This window comes from Coregonus clupeaformis, chromosome 20, assembly GCF_020615455.1.
Source record: "Coregonus clupeaformis isolate EN_2021a chromosome 20, ASM2061545v1, whole genome shotgun sequence".
NCBI lineage: Eukaryota > Metazoa > Chordata > Actinopteri > Salmoniformes > Salmonidae > Coregonus > Coregonus clupeaformis.
The window spans coordinates 42828991-42847031 of NC_059211.1; the positions used below are offsets into that span (position 1 = coordinate 42828991).

The following is an 18041-nucleotide window of genomic DNA, read 5'->3' on the forward strand; positions in this document are numbered from 1 at the left end:
TGGTCTTCCTCGGTCTACCGGCTCTTTTGACATAATTGAGTTCACCGGTTGTTTTTTTCTTGTTAATGATGAACCAAACTGTTGACTTGGGCATGGCCAGGGGTTTTTGCAATGTTCCTGATTGATTGATTTTCATTTCTGAGCCTTATGACGGCCAGCTTCATTTGCATCGACACTGCTGTCTTCCTCATGTTGTCACACCACAACAACAACCTCCAAAGGCAATAGCAAAGTCTAGAATCAATGCTATTCATCAACAGCTCTCCTGCATTCACTAACGACACAAATGAATACACCTGCCTAACGACACACATCTGTGAAGCCAATTTAACAAATACTTGTAGTACCTTAAAATGGGGGGACCATGTATAAAAGGTGCTATCATTTCTAAACAGTTCATCCGATATATATGAAAATACCCTCAAATTAAAGCTGACAGTCTGCACTTCACCCTCATTGTCATTGTATCCTTTCAAACTCAAAGTGCTAGAGTACAGAACCAAAATAACAAAAAAATTGTCACTGTCCAATGAATTATGGAGCTCACTGTATCAGGAACCAAGCCACCTGCCCTGGCAACTGAGAACATAATAATAATAATAATAATATGCCATTTAGCAGACGCTTTTATCCAAAGCGACTTACAGTCACGCGTGCATACATTTTTGTGTATGGGTGGTCCCGGGGATCGAACCCACTACCTTGGCGTTTCAAGCGCCGTGCTCTACCAGCTGAGCTACAGAGGACCACATGTTCTGTATTGTTGCCGAAGATGGGAGGCAAGAAGTGATGCTTCTGAGAAGCATTATTCTCTTTCAGTATCTCTCTTACTATGACTCTCTATCACCCAATTTCTGGTGATTTCACTCTCGTCTCAGCATCCGTAATATAATGCTGAAACTAAATTACAATGGTCGTGTATTTGAACAGCAAGCCTGTGGAGGACCTTGTCCTGTGAAAGTAAATCAATATTTGTTGACCCTTTTGGAGTTCATTGTATGAACCAAATAAAAAATAACATACTGTGAAATGTAGAGCACCATTTGAAAAAAAGTATATTCTGATGACCTAATAAAAAGGTTCAGTGACATTAAACAACAAAAAACAGGCCATCACCACTGCACTGACACATTTGTTCCACAATGCAGTTCTACATGTATACCTGAGACACTATACACTAATTCAAGCCAACCCACATGTTGTATATGTGGATGTGGGCTCAAGTGAAGATGGGGTGTAGGTATATCCTTACAGGTGGAGTGTCAGGTGGCAGATGAGCATGTAAAGGAGCACACACAGGTTCAGCTCTAATGCACTTGTATACAGGTACTTGCGCAAAAAGTAGAATCCTTGTTACTCTCCATTTTTCAGGCTGGACCTACAAAAGAGATTCATTTAGTTACATGATTATTCTCTCAAAACGTCACATTATATTTAAAAACATATGTTGGCAGCTGTAATTCATAGAGAAACACTTCATTGGAAAAGAAGCAGGCCTAAAAGTTTGCATAGTCCAGGATGTGTAGACTAAAGGGTAAATAGCAAAACTCCTGGGAGAGGCCGCCCAATAAAAGAAGTAGCTAACCATGGGACGCCTCGGTTGTCAAGGAGTGTTGGAAACATTCCATGGAGCCCTCACAGCGTGGTGATACTTGTGTTGCAGGCAATTCATGACCTTTTGCTTTAACGTCTGAGATCGTCGACTCTATGATTTGGTTTTCTCTGCATGCTTGCTCTCAGAGGGACCAATATTCGATCATATTTGACATGTAATGTACTGGATTGAAGTAATTTATCCAACGTGTTCAGATCAACGTGTTCTTGGACGCAGCATTTCTACAAGAAAGCAACAAGAATGCAAGGATTATTTACAAACAGGCAGAATCTGTCGAGAACGCGCGACTATTTGTGAAAGATTAACAAGTGGGCTGTCCCTTCCATCGTTGTCAAAGCAACCTACACTGACTGACAGACAAACCACCCGAAGACAGACAGTTGAAGGATTTGTAAAAGTTTTTGTAAACTTATTTGGTCAGCTAATGTTTGTAATTGAATGAAAGCCTACTATTCCAGTGGGCTATTCCACAAAATAATACGCTCTGGGTATAATGGCGACTTCTACAGGCGCTGCACATGAGGCATCTGTCAGATGTGGAGTTTGGGCAGGTAGAGAACATTGGACTAACATTAAAGTTGGACGTGAAAAGAGAAATGGACCTGGGGTTCAGCAATGGTCTGACGGATCTAAATATGAAGGAGAATTTGTGAATGATTTGAAGCACGGCACAGGAGTCTTCACCTGGACAAATGGAGAGGTAGCTATTGTTGTTTGAATAGAATCATTTATTGACAGTCATGAAATAGCCCCGTGGGAGGGGGTCATACAATCCTGGCTGGCCAACATTAGGCTACTTTTGTTACAAGTCGCTGTTTATAGCACGTATTGTTACAAATGTCGCAAGTAGTTAAATTATTATTTTTGTAAGACATTTTCACTATTACAGGGTCCACAGCCTATGTCATAGAGTTATTTCTATCATTTTATTCTGTAGTTTTATGATGGCTCATTCTACAAAGATTATCGTCATGGAAATGGGACGTATTCCTGGCCAGCAGGCTTCAAATTTGTTGGAAAGTTTTATTTGAACCGAAAGGAGGGCTATGGCATTCAGACCTTCCCAGATGGCACCACTTTTCAGGTAAGACAGGAGTATGAGTGTCACCTGATGCCAATATCCTATGACATGTTCTGACCTTGAGGATCTGAGTAGCATTACCATACTTACACCTGACTTCTGATTTAACCTGACCCCTACAGGGGTTGTACCATGCAGACGAGCGCTTTGGGCCAGGTGTGGTGACATACCCAGATGGACGTCAGGACGTGGGTCTGTGGCACCGGGAGAGGCTGCTGAGGCTGTGCACTGCCCTGGAGGGGGGCTTCACTCTCCATGCATTCCCAGAACACATGGCTCGGATCAACTGCAAGAAGGAGCCTAAGACCCAGTCCCAGAGCTCAGCCAAGGGGCCAGAGACCAAGGCCAAGCCTGGCACCAGGAAGGTTGGCATGGACCCACTTCTCTCTCCTTACCATGAGCTACTGCAGGACGAACGCTTTATCCTGCCCCCAGACATGGACCGCTACTCCACAGACTCGGACCACCTGCCTGTGCCCTGGGGGCTGCGTAAGGAGCTGGACCTGCAATTCTTTGGCGAGCACTGTGACAACCCAGACACTAACCCTGATGTCTCTGCAGCTTTACCACTGCAGCAGCGCATGCAGGCTCACATCCATAGGCACAGGTGAACACAAACGCAGGCCAAATATATTATACAGATGGCTGAAAGCAAATAAGCTTCTTACAGGTAGACTCAAAACTGTTTATTTTGTGTCCTGCTTACCACAGTGGCCTGTCTGTTGTTGTCCCTTCATGCTGCAGGTTTGAGGTGGAGGCCCTGGATTGGGACGTGGAGGCTGTTCTGTCTGAGAACCGGGAGAGGTTTGGTCCTAAGGGATCTCTGGAGCTCAACTCAGAGGGCCTCATCCAGGAGGCCTCGCTGGGTGACCCGCAGAGTGTCTATCGTATCCTACGGGATGGTAAGATACACCCTGACGTTGGCGATGCCCGAGGACACACAGCACTCATTGCAGCTACGGTAAGGCACTGACATTGTATCACAAAGGCATGGGAGACTCCAACACAGATATGAATATGAATGGATAATATTGATGTTGTGTGCACAGGAATTACTTGTTTGGATTTCTTTACAGGTCAACTGCCATAATGATGTGATCCACCTGCTCCTGGACAGCGGAGCAGATGTGAATAATCTCAACTGTGAGGGCATGTCTGCTCTGGCTGTTTGTAATGTCCTGTACTACCCAATCCAGTCACTCCATGAGACAGTTGCAGAGAAGGTCCCACAAAAGACCCACCCAAAATCACAGGTCTGTGAGGCACCAAAACATTTGACATGACTTTCTTTGGACAGTTCTTTGCTCTAAAATGTCAGCTCTTTATTGTTTTTCTTCATTATATTTATTTGTCACTCTTATGTGAAACAGGCTGTCAAAGCCCGGTCCCCATCAGTGAACAGTCCTCAGAGCAGCATAGTGGAAGCCACCAAAAACAGAGCCCAGACCACCAAACAGGCTGACCAGCCCAACCAGGCTGACGACACTGCTCCAAAGGACCACACCAACCAGGCTGATAACGAGGCTACGGACCCTGCCCAGTGTAATGACAGTCAAGTGTCCCTTTACAATGGCCAGGGTTATTGTCAGGAAGAGGCTGACCAGGACGAGGATGAACAGTACCTCCAGGACTGCAGTGACCAGGCTGCCCTGGACCTAGACCGCATGGACATGACGGCGGTGAGGGAGAGGTGCTCCATCCAGGTGCTGGATGGGAACATCCCACTGGGCTCTGTCCCCTGGCATGAGAAGGGTGGCTCTGATGGTCTGACCCAGCAGCAGGAGGAGGGAGAGGCAGGATCAGAGGAGGACCGGAGGAGGGAGAGGAGAGGCAGCCTTATGGTTGACCCAGCATTTGACTCAACCCGCTCCCTGGCCAGCTTCCACATCCATGTCACAGAGGAGGTCATGCAGAAGACGGCCGAGGCCCTAAGCCGATCGGGCCTGGTACCACCTGCTGACACCCAGGAGACCGTCCGCAAGATGGCCCTCATGAAGACAGAGTGAGTCTGGAACAACCAGGGCTCTGTGCTCATAGGAAACATTGTGGGTTAATTTTAGAGAGGCCGTCCTTACTCACATAAATTTGAATTTATCTCATAGCATGTGCAACGTAAAAACTGCAAACCATGGAGAAAATACTTAAATGGAATCATCCTCTAAATAAAACCAAGGCAATACCACAACCAAATGGGATGTGCTGATTGACATAATGTTAGGGTGGAGGTGATTAACCCCCATCTCTTTGTGTAGGCACAGGGGAAGGTGGACCACCATAAAGCTGCTACTGGACAGGGGAGCAGACCCTAACGCCTCCAGTGTGCCCATGCCTGTCCTCTTCCTGGCCATCAAGGCAGGCCACATTCAGGCTGTCAGGCGTCTGCTGGAGTGTGGAGCACGCACTGATATGTGCCTGCCTTCAGAAGTGGGCTATCTCTCACCTTATTTTTTCTCTTTCTCACTCAGCCCCACTAACAAAACACATGGCTTTCTCCTAGCTGAGTGTAGTTTACTACACAGAGTTGATGTTTCAATATGACTGTGGTTGCTGAAATGGCTTAGTGATGACAGAAGGCGAGGGTGGTTGGTTGGTCTATTCCAGTGATTAGTTACAGTCATACAGTATATCTCCTCTCATCTCATATGTTCCAGCAAAAGGGTTTCTACCCCCTGCACATTGCTGCAGCTCTCCCCGGGGCAGAGGGCCCCAAGATCACTGAGCTGTTGCTGCATGCCGTGGCAGATCCCGACGTCACCGCCCAAGACGCCTACGAGGTGTTTAAGCTGGACAAGGTCAGCAGAGTAAGAGAGGGTTTTCTGTTGTTGCCTGAGACTTGCCTCATCTTCATGGTTCATAACTGACATGTTTCCTTTTTTATATTTTTTATATATACACACGAACAACACACACGCATGCACGTGCACACACACACATACCAACCACCCAGAATCCTGTGGAGCCCCAAGCTGGTTTTGGGAATAAGACTTCCACGTCGTCCGGCCCCCCGTCTCAGTTCTACATGGCCCCCAGTGTGCCCCCAGAAGAGGGGGGCAGGACTCCTCTGCACATGGCCTGCCAGAGAGACAAGGACTACACTGTGAGTATTGCCACTAGTCTTCAGAGTGTAAAGTTATGACTTCGTGTATGAGTATTGTGCATGTGTGTGATATTGTATGTGTGTGTATGCTGTGTGTGTATTTCAGAATGCTAGGGAGGTTGTGTCACTGCTCCTCTCCCACAAGGCAAGCACCAATCTCCTGTGGAGTGGCCACTCTCCCCTCTCTCTGGCTATCGCTAGCGGCAACGACTTGGTAAGGGCTTCAGTTCTCTCTTAGACAGGCCAAGACTGAAATACGACACCCTACGCATTCGCATTTGGCAAAACACACTTATTACTGTAAATACTTCTTAGAGGGAGTTTAAAATAAGTGTGTTACCACTCTACTCCTCCTCTCCACCTCCCCTAGTCCCCATATGGGGCGGCAGGTAGCTTAGTGGGTAAGAGCGTTGTGCCAGTAACCGAAAGGTCGCTGGTTCTAATCCCCGAGCCGACTAGGTGAAAAATCTGTCGATGTGCCCTTGAGCAAGGCACTTAACCCTAATTGCTCCTGTAAGTCGCTCTGGATAAGAGCGTCTGCTAAATGACATAAATAAAATAAAAATAAATAAAATAAAATATGTATTCATTCTGAACTTGGCCTAGGGTTTTCTTCCATCTCGCCATTACTGTTCAGTGAGCTTTCCTGCTGTGTTTTACACCCACCACTTAATGGAGAATGGCTCTATCATTATTTCCCGTGCATTTCACCTCTCCTCCCCTCTCCTTCCCCCCATCATCCCTCAGTAGCCATTGAGTACATGAATACCCTGTTATAATATGTGAGGAGTAAATCTTAACTAGCTCCTTTCATGGCACAATGTGAAATGTCTGCTCTGTTACATTCATTCTGTCCCTTCATTCGGTCACAGACCGAGGGGTTTTGAATCAGAAACACGTTTTTTCTCCAACAAAGGGAAACAGATTTTAATTTGCTGTATGAATGGCGTGCTAAACCTACAAGGATTATGGGAAGGAGGGAGGCTGCCTACTTAAGCTGGATGGGAGGGAGCACATCCTTAAGAGGAGTTGGAGGTGCTGCTGGGGACATGAAAGGCTTCTGGTGAAACACACAGTCAGGCTGAGATGATGATGGATGGGGGAGGGGGAGGGGTGGATGTGTGAGTCAACAGCAACCCAGATAGGCATTTAGTGGTGCAGGAGTCTTAACAATCCCATATACAGTCGTGGTCAAAAGTTTTGACAATGACACAAATATTAATTTTCACAAAGTCTGCTGTCTCAGTTTTTATGATGGAAATTTGCATATACTCCAGAATGTTATGAAGAGTGATCAGATGAATTGCAATTAATTGCAAAGTCCCTCTTTGCCATGAAAATGAACTTAATCCCCAAAAAATATTTCCACTGCATTTCAGACTTGCCACAAAAGGACCAGCTGACATCATGTCAGTGATTCTCTCGTTAACACAGGTGAGAGTGTTGACAAGGACAAGGCTGGAGATCACTCTGTCATGCTGATTGAGCTAGAATAACAGACTGGAAGCTTTAAAAGGAGGGTGGTGCTTGAAATCATTGTTCTTCCTCTGTTAACCATGGTTACCTGCAAGGAAACACGTGCCGTCATCATTGCTTTGCACAAAAAGGGCTTCACAGGCAAGGATATTGCTGCTAGTAAGATTGCACCTAAATCAACCATTTATCGGATCATCAAGAACTTCAAGGAGAGAGGTTCAATTGTTGTGAAGAAGGCTTCAGGGCGCCCAAGAAAGTCCAGCAAGCGCCAGGACCGTCTCCTAAAGTTGATTCAGCTGCGGGATCGGGGCACCACCAGTGCAGAGCTTGCTCAGGAATGGCAGCAGGCAGGTGTGAGTGCATCTGCACGCACAGTGAGGCGAAGACTTTTGGAGGATGGCCTGGTGTCAAGAAGGGCAGCGAGGAAGCCACTTCTTTCCAGGAAAAACATCAGGGACAGACTGATATTGTGCAAAAGGTACAGGGATTGGACTGCTGGGGACTGGGGTAAAGTCATTTTCTCTGATGAATCCCCTTTCCGATTGTTTGGGGCATCCGGAAAACACCTTGTCCGGAGGAGATAAGGTGAGCGCTACCATCAGTCCTGTGTCATGCCAACAGTAAAGCATCCTGAGACCATTCATGTGCGGGGTTGCTTCTCAGCCAAGGGAGTGGGCTCACTCACAATTTTGCCTAAGAACACAGCCATGAATAAAGAATGGTACCAACATATCCTCCGATAGCAACTACTCCCAACTATCCAAGAACAGTTTGGTGACGAACAATGCCCTTTCCAGCATGATGGAACACCTTGCCATAAGGCAAAAGTGATAACTAAGTGGCTCGGGGAACAAAACATCGACATTTTGGGTCCATGGCCAGGAAACTCCCCAGACCTTAATCCCATTGAGAACTTGTGGTCAATCCTCAAGAGGCGGGTGGACAAACAAAACCCCACATTTTTTGTTGTTTTGGCTCTGAACCCCAGCACTTTGGATTTGAAATGATACAATGACTACCCCCCAAGAGTTTAGTATTTGGTCCCATATTCCTAGCACGCAATGATTACTTCAAGCTTGTGACTCTACAAACTTGTTGGATGTATTTACTGTTTGTTTTGGTTGTGTTTCAGATTATTTTGTGCCCAATAGAAATTAATGGTAAATAATACTTTTGGTCCCCTAAAATGAAGGGACTATGTACAAAAAGTGCTGTAATTTCTAAACGGTTCACCAGATATGATTGAAAATACCCTCAAATTAAACAGTCTGCACTTTAACCTCATAGTCATTGTATCATTTCAAAGTGCTGAAGTACAGAGCCAAAACAACAAAAATCAGGTCACTGTCCCAATACTTTTGGAGCTCACTGTAACTGTACAGGACTGAAGCCTTGTCTTTCCCTCTTGCGTTGACCTCCTTTTTCTAATGAATGTCCCGTTAGGCTGTTGATGAGCTGCTGGCTGGGGGTGCTGACCCCAACCTCCCCCTGACCCGCCGGGTTGGCAGTGCCCTCTGTGCCATGACCAATATCAGCTACGACTGTGCGGCTCACCTCCGCAACAGAACCAAGCTGGTAAGCACATCCAGGAGGCTGCATCCATACACACTATACTGCTTCTTCTCCTCACTAAATGCAGCACATCAGGAATGTCTTTGTGTTGTTTTACTAGCTGGAGAAACTGATGAAGGCTGGTGCCAACATACTGATGCCAGTGGTGGTTGGCGAGGGCCGCAGGTGTGCTGTGGGCACCGCTGTGGACTACGCCCACTATGCATTTCACCAGGTTCAGTACCAACACAACTGTACAATACTTCAAACCTTATACTCAGAAACAGACATTCTGTAGACTTCAACTTCCATGCAAATCCTGCAGTAGTTACCTGGTGTTATTAAAGTAGAAGTGCTGGTGCCTCCCCTCATGCCCCAGGACTGGCGCATCGCCCACACCCCGTACCACGCCCTGAACCAGAGGGAGAGAGAGGCATACAATGCCCGCAGACAGATCCTCAGCGTGATGGGAGACCTACTGCGCCAGGCAGCCATCAGGATGGAGAGACAGCGTGGAGAGAGGGAGCAGGGCCTGGGCATCAGCAGTACGTGTGTGTTTGTGTTCATGTGTATGAGAGTGTGTCACTGTGAATGCGTATGTGTGAGTACATCTGTGATGTACATCTGTGATGTACTCACACATACGCACGCATACGCATTCACCGTGCATGTAATGTATGTGTGTCTGTGGCAGGTGTTAGTCCCACAGAGAAGTTTGTGTACACTGGAGCAGGATCCACTCCTCCCTGGAACAAGGCAGCCAGAGCGGTTCTCCCTGAGGAACAGGACAGCACAGAGTCCCTCCCTCAGCAGATAGAACAGCAGCAGAGGGCTGAGAAGAGGTACTAGCATCCCCAACTACAACACACACACACACACACACACACACACACTAACACACTGACACAGTTACTGTTACCATTCAAATTCAATTGACTAATTTCTTTTAAAAATTACTATCTTTCCTCTCATTCCAGACGGGGAAGTAAGGCAGTGATTGTCAGGTGAACTATACTTTCATTTATTCAACTGCTGTCTCAGACGTCTGCTAACACTTACCAGGGTTTCACACGTGTTCTAGTAAAGTAGGCTACTGTATGAGTTGAGACTAGGAAACGACACATTTAAAGCTATAAGAGTTTTAGTCACCAGATGGCAGCAAAGTCATTGTTATGGCATGTACATGAAACTCACAATGTGATATTTATACATGCATATCTATGTGGTGTTTTCAGGAAGCCCCTGTTTAAATACTGCTACCAGTGTGGCCGTTCTGTGGGTGTGGTCCTGATCGCCTGCAGCCGCTGCCACGAGGTGTTCTACTGTAGCAAGACGTGCAAGATGAAGGCTTGGAACGACCGCCACAAGGATGAGTGTGTCCGTGTGCCAGGTCGGAAGGAAAACACCACCTCCCCCAAACCCATCCCCAATCACCTTCTCACACAGCATGCCAACACCCTTAACTAACTGATCAATCCCTGTGTGTAATTTGTTAAACACAAGTTCATATGAAGTTATACCCCAACATCCAAACTTCAGCTTTTCCCTGTTTTGTAGCACATTTGATTAAACTAATCTGCATTCCTAATCCTCAAGTGATTGGTGAGTATGTCAAAGAGCCCATAGTCTGCTTAATAGACACATTGTTTCACAATATTCATGTAATATACAGTATACATTGAGTGTATAAAACATTAAGAACACCTGCTCTTTCCATGACAGACTGACCAGTGAAAGCTATGATCCCTTATTGATGTCACTTGTTAAATCCGCTTCAATTAATCAATCAATGAAGGGGAGGAGAGAGTTGAAGAAGGATTTTTAAGCCTTGAGACAATTCAGACATGGATTGTGTATGTGTGCCATTCAGAGGGTGAATGGGCAAAACAAAATATTTAAGTGCATTTTAACAGGGTATTTTAGTAGGTGCCAGGCTCGGGGCGCATCGATTTGTGTCAGGAACTGCAACGCTGCTGGGTTTTTCACGATCAACAGTTTCCCGTGTGTATCAAGAATGGTCCACCACCCAAAGGACATCCAGCCAACTTGACACAACTGTGGGAAGCATTGGAGTCAACCTGGACCAGCATCCCTGTGGAATGCTTTCGACACCTTGTAGAGTCCGTGCCCCGACAAATTGAGGCTGTTCTGAGGGCCAAACTCAATATTGGGAAGGTGTCCTTAATGTTTTGTACACTCAGTGTAATGGAAGTGCATGGTTTGGTCCTGCAGTCATTCACTTGCACATACTGTACTACAGTGGTTCTGAACCCATACGTTTCACAATTGTGTTGTAGCCCTGAACTAACTCACCGGATTACCTAGTCAAGGGTCACGTTCCCCTGCTCAGACGTTGCATGCATCAACTAATGGTTGCATGCCACATCATCAACTGTGTTATCGACTGACAGATTGCTAAAACACGATAAGCTGATACCTAAAATACCTATCCAGGCGTTGTAAGATCTGGCATGCATCAGCAACGCCTGGGCACAGGAATGCACCCAATGGCTTGATGATTAGTTGACAATTTGAATCAGGTGTGCTAGGTCTGGAATATATCAAATACATGGAACGGCTGGGGGTCCCCAAGGAGAGGTTTGACAACCCCTGCTGTACTGTACAGCAGGTTTCGCCATGCCTTTATTACTTATTGCCACTAGGTGGCACTGATACTACACAGATTGACTGAACCTGTTAACATGGCATTGATACTGAGAAGTGACTATTTGAGCTTAAAAATGAGAAATAAGACCTAGGCACAGATGGGTCATGCAGTGAGCTTGTGTCCTATGTGGATTCTTTATAGGAGTCACCCATAGTGAAAATACTCTACTAATTCAGGAGAGAAAAGGACAGCCAAGCACAGTCAAGAGTAAGGCCATGCAGTAAAACCGATATAAATATTTTTAAAAAATAATATATATAGCAAACAACAGTGTGAGTGATGAGTATGTATGAAGATGTTTGCTATATATCTTGGAGTGTGAAAAAACATTTGTGAGGGTGAAATTAGATGATCGATTTTTACTTCTGCTTTTAGGAATTCTATGTTGACACACTACACTATAGTTTAAGTGTATTAAAGACAGTGACCTAGTACAGAGTATGTGATGATGCTGCTGTTGCTGTGACACCAGTGTTTGCAGAATCCCAAAATAACCCCACCAAGGCATCGCTGATAGAGCAGATGAAGGTCCATCTGAAGCTTGACAGGTTAAAGGAGAAGCTGGCAAGAGGGTTACTACAGGGTAGGATTACAGTAAGATAAGGCACCATATTCACTACAGAACATTATCTCAAAGTACTGAATAGAAAAGTGAAAGTCTCTGATGTGATAAGGATATTGTCTGTCAGTCACGACCCATTAGATAGAGAGATTGGGACTAAGCATGGCTCTGTGTTTGTGTCCGCAGCTAAACCCAAAGACCCAAACAACTCTGTGAGGAAGGCCAAAAGCAACGAGGGCTCTCAGGATCCAGCCGCTCAGAGACGATATTTAGGAGCCGGGGCCAAAACCAAGATGGGCCAGCTCAACCTGGCCCAGAAGCTCTCAGAGAGCCAATATGAAAACCTGAAAGAGAACTACAGCTTCATCTGACAGCTACACATAGACAGATTCTGTTATATTAAAGTACTTTGGGAATGGAATATATTCTCTAGAAACATGAATGGAGGAGTGTGGTGAGTGGTAACTTGGTTTCATGTGAAACTGTGTGCCAGATGATTTGACAGACATGATAATGTGCAGTAAGATAAAATGATGACAGTCAAACAGCGTAATCATTGTATGGACAGCATCCCAGTACCTTTGACTCTGTTACCAGAAGAAGCAGTTAAAAAGAACAGTCAGTCTCAGTCGGCATCTTTAAAATGGCATCACGTTTATAATAGCTGACACAATTCATGGGGGAAAACAACGACAGCATGTTGACATATTTTCACCTCGGCATTGTTGCTCAATCACAAGAAAACCTCAAAGGGGGATTTTTTATTTATTTTTATCACCTAGGCACATTTTCAAATTGGAACATTTTACTTATGCCTCCCACTGTACTGTAGGACAATCAAGTGTGTCCACCAAATAGTTGGGGCCCCTGATTTTCTTTTCATCCCTGACACATAAAACCACATTCATACCACACACACACATTTGATGTAATCAACCAGCCTGTATCTGTATCCAAATCAATCAGCACTTCAACATGGCGCTTCTCTCCCATTGATTTTTCCATATGAGGATTCTTTGTGCGTTGAGAGAGGGCCTGCTCATCGATTTCTCAGCGTTCATTGGGCCCGGGAACTGAGCTGAGCAGTCCAGTGTTGGGTTTGTTAGCACAAATGTTTTAAATGAAGAGCTATAAGAACCTGCAGGTAACGGGGAATGGGCTTCTTATTCAGCTTCCCACCTCAATTAATGTAAGGGGGAAATTAAGAGCAAATTATCTCACCAAATCTGCAGGCTACTGTAAGTGCCAGGGTACCATATGAAAAGCAGGTGAAGGAAGAGACATGCAGCCTCATGGGCCTGGAAGTGTTGAAGGACAGACCAGGGGCAGTGCAAATTTAGGGAATGGTGATCAAGACTGGAAAGCAGCAATCATGCTCTGTCTTCTGTTTATGTTTCTTTTAGCTCGGTTTTCAGTGTTTCTCTCCTGGGAAATCAGAAGCTGGATTCACACAGTCTTAAAACATTCATTCTACATGCATCCATTCATGCTGTACCTCTATATGACGTCAGTCACACACACAGTTTTACACAAAGTCTAAGACAGGCACTCACACACTTACATACCGTACACCAATACATTGACATATACACTGTATCACCAGATCATCTCCATTCTAGCATCCACGTACTGTCTGGATGTCTCTCCCCCAACAATTTAACATTGAATCCCCATTGGCCATACATACACAATGTGCCACTACATCAGATTTATTCTCTGCTATGACAGACTGTAACTGTACACACACAGACACTTTGAAACGGTCCTCCTGTGTGTGACGGAGGGAACATGAGCCAGCTCCAACAACAATGCACTCACATTACTGACTGCACCTTCATTACAATGTCACTGTGCTCCCTGGAACATTCTAGCAATGTTTGGAGAACGTGTGACAGCGTTTTAGTCAAGGCATTCCCACTCCACATCCAGCTGTAGTCAACTGTGCATATGGTGGGTGGGGAAGGTTCAAACCCCTAAGTTTGGGTTAGTGATAATAGATTACATGATATCACAAGATAGGAAATATGTACAAAAAGGTGCACCTTTCCTTTTTTTGACAGGTCACTAGGATGTGTCGATATACTAACCAACGTCTATGCTTGAAATTCTTCTTGTGATTTGTATGTGGGCTTGTTTTGGAGTGTGTATATTCTATGAGTGTTGCTGGCTAAGTGAGCTGTGCGTCACCTGACTGCTAACAGAATGGTGGCTTTTAGAATTTTTAAGACCAGATTGATCAAATAAAATATTAGGCACAGAAAGACTTACAGGCCTAGTATGACGGAAGCGGCTTTCTACAGCCCTTCAATAGAGAAGGGGTAGATTGTTATACTGTACCACTTGCTTTCACAGACACTTCATATCTAGTATCTTATTTTGATCACTCTGTTATCACAGATAATTTCCCTGTGCAGCAGGAAATGCAAAACTTGTCATGTATTTGAGTTTTTAAAAGGCTTCTAAAGTTTGTAATTTCCACTTTAAAATGTCAGACTTGATTTGCCCTAACAAAAATATTCAACCCCTACAAAAATGTATATTAATTATAATACACATAACAATTCACATTTCCTGTTGCTGCAAGATTATTTTCCTTTTGTGAGAAGGTCAAATTAAGATATGACATAGATATGTCATTGCTGCAGTGTTAATTAATGTGCTATTGATGCAATGGTTTTACAATAAGCCATTATTTTTATGTAATAGATACTTGAGAGATCCACATTCCCTTGTCACTGTGATTGAGATTTTAAAAAAATGAATGTGTTGGATGAGCATACTGTAGATACGCACCAAACCGGCATTCACAGTGTTCTCACAACATCACTGTAAAGTTATTGGCATTGTTAGAACATTGCAACAAGGTCACATTGACTTTACATTAGAATGGCATATTCACTAAGAAGCTTGTGCCATCCAAACATCACATGTGAACCATCCTTGTTCACCACCCAAGCATAGAAACAATAAAAAGAAGCCAAAGACCAGCTCTACTTGCCATATTAAAAAATATATAAACAAGCAAATAAAACAAGGAATATTAATGTTCTTTGTTTTTTTCTCATCAAAATAAAAGGTAGTCCATTTATTCAATGACAATCCTTTCCTATTTGGCAAAGTTACCCACCCATCCCCCTTTTTCCGCTCTTCTGTTCCATCTCAGAGCCCTATCCAAACACAGTCTCAATTGGATGCACCACCTGTTCATTATCGCCTGAGCAGCAGTGTGGCCAATGAGAGCAGGGGGAGGAGGATGGAGGGGTGAGTCTGGGTTCCTGTGCCCTTCACCTTCTTGTTCTCAGGAGGATTGTAGTATCTGGTGCTGTCTGTTTTGGGCACAATGACACGAGGTCCGCTACTGGCACACGACTCGCCTGTACACATTCCACTTCCTGAACCACTGACATCATCACCTGGGGACAAGGGAAAGGCATTGGTTAATTGAAATGAGGATATCAGTGAGTCCAAGCTGTTCAAGATGTTTCTGCTACACTCCCAACTCTAACCTATACATCCAATCCCCCCCATCCCCAAACCCAATACCCCATACTCTCTAACCCTGTCTACTGCACTCTAAGCCCTTCCTCCTCCCCCGCCCGTCACTCACTGGCATCCTGGAAGTCCACGTCGTTGCCGTTGAGGGCGTTCCTCAGCCGGTTGGTCATGATCTTCAGCTGCATGATCTGCTGCCGGATAGTCATGTCTGGCTTGGTGATGTCGATTTCCACCTCTGGGTTATTGATCTGGCTGGCCAGGCCGTCACCCATCACCTCAGGAAGATACCTGGACACAGAACACATCAATACTTCACTTAGCAGGCAACACGGTTGGATTTCTATGGTACTACATTGCATTAGGATGACAAAGCTCTTGGACTAGGCCTTTATTTGAATGTGGCTTTGGACCATTAAGGAGATGTATGTCAAGTAGAATTTTGTGGGTGTAAGGTTTTATATTTATTTTCTTAGTTCACCTTGTGTTCTTGAACGTAGATCTGTTTCTTTGTGTTCTTGAACGTAGCCCTGTTTCTTTGTGTTCTTAAACGTAGCCCTGTCTTTCATTTTGGTTCATTTATTTCACCTGTGTTAGTTACTCACCAGGTCTCATCAGCTCCTTATTTAGTTCAGGTCATTCTGTTTGTGCCTTGTGAGGTATTGTTTGTTTTGACTCTACTAAGCTGTTTCCTAGCTCGTTTGTGAGACCCAGTTATAGCCTTCAGTCCTAGTTTTGTTTCACCTGCTTGTTTGCCTACCTGTGTATGACCATTGCCTGCCTGTGACCACAATTCCTGCCTTCTGCGAAGGTGAAATAAACACCTGCTGCGCTCTGCGCGTGAATCTACACCTTTTTCTCCCTGAGTATTCATTACAGTGGGTTATGTTTTTACGGCTGGACGAATCCATTTTCCTTCAGGGATTTAGTCTATCGATTTCACCAGTTATTGATTTGTCAACCTTTTTATGTGTATCTATCTCAGTCTCTCCTCATCTTCTCTATTGTATATTCATCTAGGGTCCCCTCTCTTCCACTGGACTATATTGCTGTGGTCACAGTATTGGGTGGGAAATCCTACACTCATACAGTATATACTGTATATATTCAGGTAACTGACAAAATAAAGGAAACACCAACATAAAGTGTCTTAATAGAGTGTTGGGCCACCACAAGCCAGAACAGCTTCAATGCACCTTGGCATAGATTCTACAAGTCTCTGGAACTCTGTTGGAGGGATGCGACACAATTCTTCCATGAGAAATGGCATCATTTGGTGTTTTGTTGATGGTGGTGGAGAACACTGTCCCAGGCACCGCTCCAGAATCTCCCATAAGTGTTAAATTGGGTTGAGATCTGGTGACTGAGACGGCCATGGTATATGGATTACATAGTTTTTATGCTCAATAAACCATTCAGTGACCACTCGTGCCATGTGGATGGGGGCATTGTCATCCTACGGGCATACAGTAGCTTTGGTAGCCAAAATAATGGCCTGCCTAGCGTGATGGGATGTTAATTGCTTAATTAACTCAGGAACCACACCTTTGTGGAAGCACCTGCTTTCAATATACTTTGTATCCCTCATTTACTCAAGTGTTTCCATTATTTTGGCAGTTGCCTGTAGCTTGAATAGCTATACTTGATGCCGGTTAACCTATCTGTAAATTACGCATATCACTTTCTGCTTACGGCTGAGCTAGCGATACAGCAAACTGAGCCCTACATGCATTATTAATGGCCCATTGCCTTGGAGTTGCATTTTTATGTCATGACCTGTCACAAATTTCAATATTTCAGCATCTCTAACTACGTTTCCATCAATGATTTACAGTGTCTTCATAGTATTCATACCTCTTGACTTATTCCACATTTTGTTGTTAAAGCCTGAATTCAAAATGTATTAAATATATTTTTTTTACGCACAATATCTACACAAAATACCCCATAATGACAAAGTGAAAACATGTTTTTAGAAATGTTTGCAAATTTATTGAAAATGAAATACAGTAATATCTCATTTACATAAGTATTCACAATCCTGAGTCAATACTTTGTTGAAGAACGTTTAGCGGCAATTACAGCTGTGAGTCTTTTTGGGTAACTCTCTAAGAGCTTTGCACACCTGGATTGTACAATATTTGCCCATTATTCTTTAAGAAATTCTTCAAGCTCTGTCAAGTTGATAGTTGATCATTGCTAGACAGACATTTTTAAGACTTGCCATAGATTTTCAAGCCGATTTAAGTCAAAACTGTAACTAGGCCACTCAGGACATTCAATGCCGTCTTGGTAAGCAACAGTGTAGATTTGGCCTTGTGTTTTACGTTATTATCCTGCTGAAAGTTGAATTCATCTCCCAGTGTCTGTTGAAAAGCAGACTGAAGCAGGTTTTCCTCTTGGATTTTTCCTGTGCTTATAGCTATATTCTGTTTTATCCAACAACAACAAAAATCCATAGTCCTTGCCGATGACAAGCATGCCCATAACATGATGCAG

The 18041-nt window shown here is 44.4% G+C and overlaps 2 protein-coding genes across 5 annotated transcripts in view; one reads left to right on the forward strand and one right to left on the reverse strand.

Annotated features, from left to right (window-relative positions):
• Positions 1 to 1604: 1604 nt before the first annotated feature.
• Positions 1605 to 12595, forward strand: ankmy1 (ankyrin repeat and MYND domain containing 1). 4 transcript variants are annotated; one of them, XM_041839372.2, is made up of 19 exons: positions 1605 to 2315; positions 2553 to 2699; positions 2819 to 3303; positions 3441 to 3657; positions 3773 to 3949; positions 4067 to 4698; positions 4949 to 5120; positions 5348 to 5497; positions 5644 to 5793; positions 5900 to 6007; positions 8713 to 8844; positions 8942 to 9055; positions 9200 to 9365; positions 9515 to 9662; positions 9798 to 9824; positions 10056 to 10210; positions 11630 to 11695; positions 11961 to 12071; positions 12237 to 12595. In XM_041839372.2, the coding sequence occupies exons 1-19, from the start codon at positions 2109 to 2111 to the stop codon at positions 12419 to 12421; spliced, it is 3549 nt and encodes a 1182-aa protein (XP_041695306.1). In that variant the 5' UTR covers positions 1605 to 2108; the 3' UTR covers positions 12422 to 12595. The 4 variants fall into 4 exon arrangements, with proteins under 4 accessions (XP_041695306.1, XP_041695307.1, XP_041695308.1 ...); XM_041839373.2 differs by having other exon boundaries at positions 5348 to 5488; XM_041839374.2 differs by lacking the exon at positions 11630 to 11695.
• Positions 12596 to 14557: 1962 nt separating this feature from the next.
• The window catches only part of gpc1a (glypican 1a), a 52821-nt gene continuing 49337 nt past the window's right edge, over positions 14558 to 18041 (reverse strand). The window contains exons 8-9 of the mRNA XM_041839376.2: positions 15658 to 15833; positions 14558 to 15463 (exon numbers count right to left, since the gene is read on the reverse strand). Coding sequence (XP_041695310.1) covers positions 15258 to 15463; positions 15658 to 15833 — 382 coding nt within the window. The 3' untranslated portion in view covers positions 14558 to 15257. The remainder of the gene's footprint in view (positions 15464 to 15657; positions 15834 to 18041) is intronic.

Bases quoted from the DNA above. Each gene is read 5' to 3' on its own strand.
- ankmy1 (XM_041839372.2), top strand. From the start codon at position 2,109: ATGGCGACTTCTACAGGCGCTGCACATGAGGCATCTGTCAGATGTGGA. The intron at 3,950-4,066 runs GTCTGTGAGGCA...TATGTGAAACAG, and splicing joins AGACCCACCCAAAATCACAG to GCTGTCAAAGCCCGGTCCCC. The intron at 6,008-8,712 runs GTAAGGGCTTCA...ATGTCCCGTTAG, and splicing joins TCGCTAGCGGCAACGACTTG to GCTGTTGATGAGCTGCTGGC.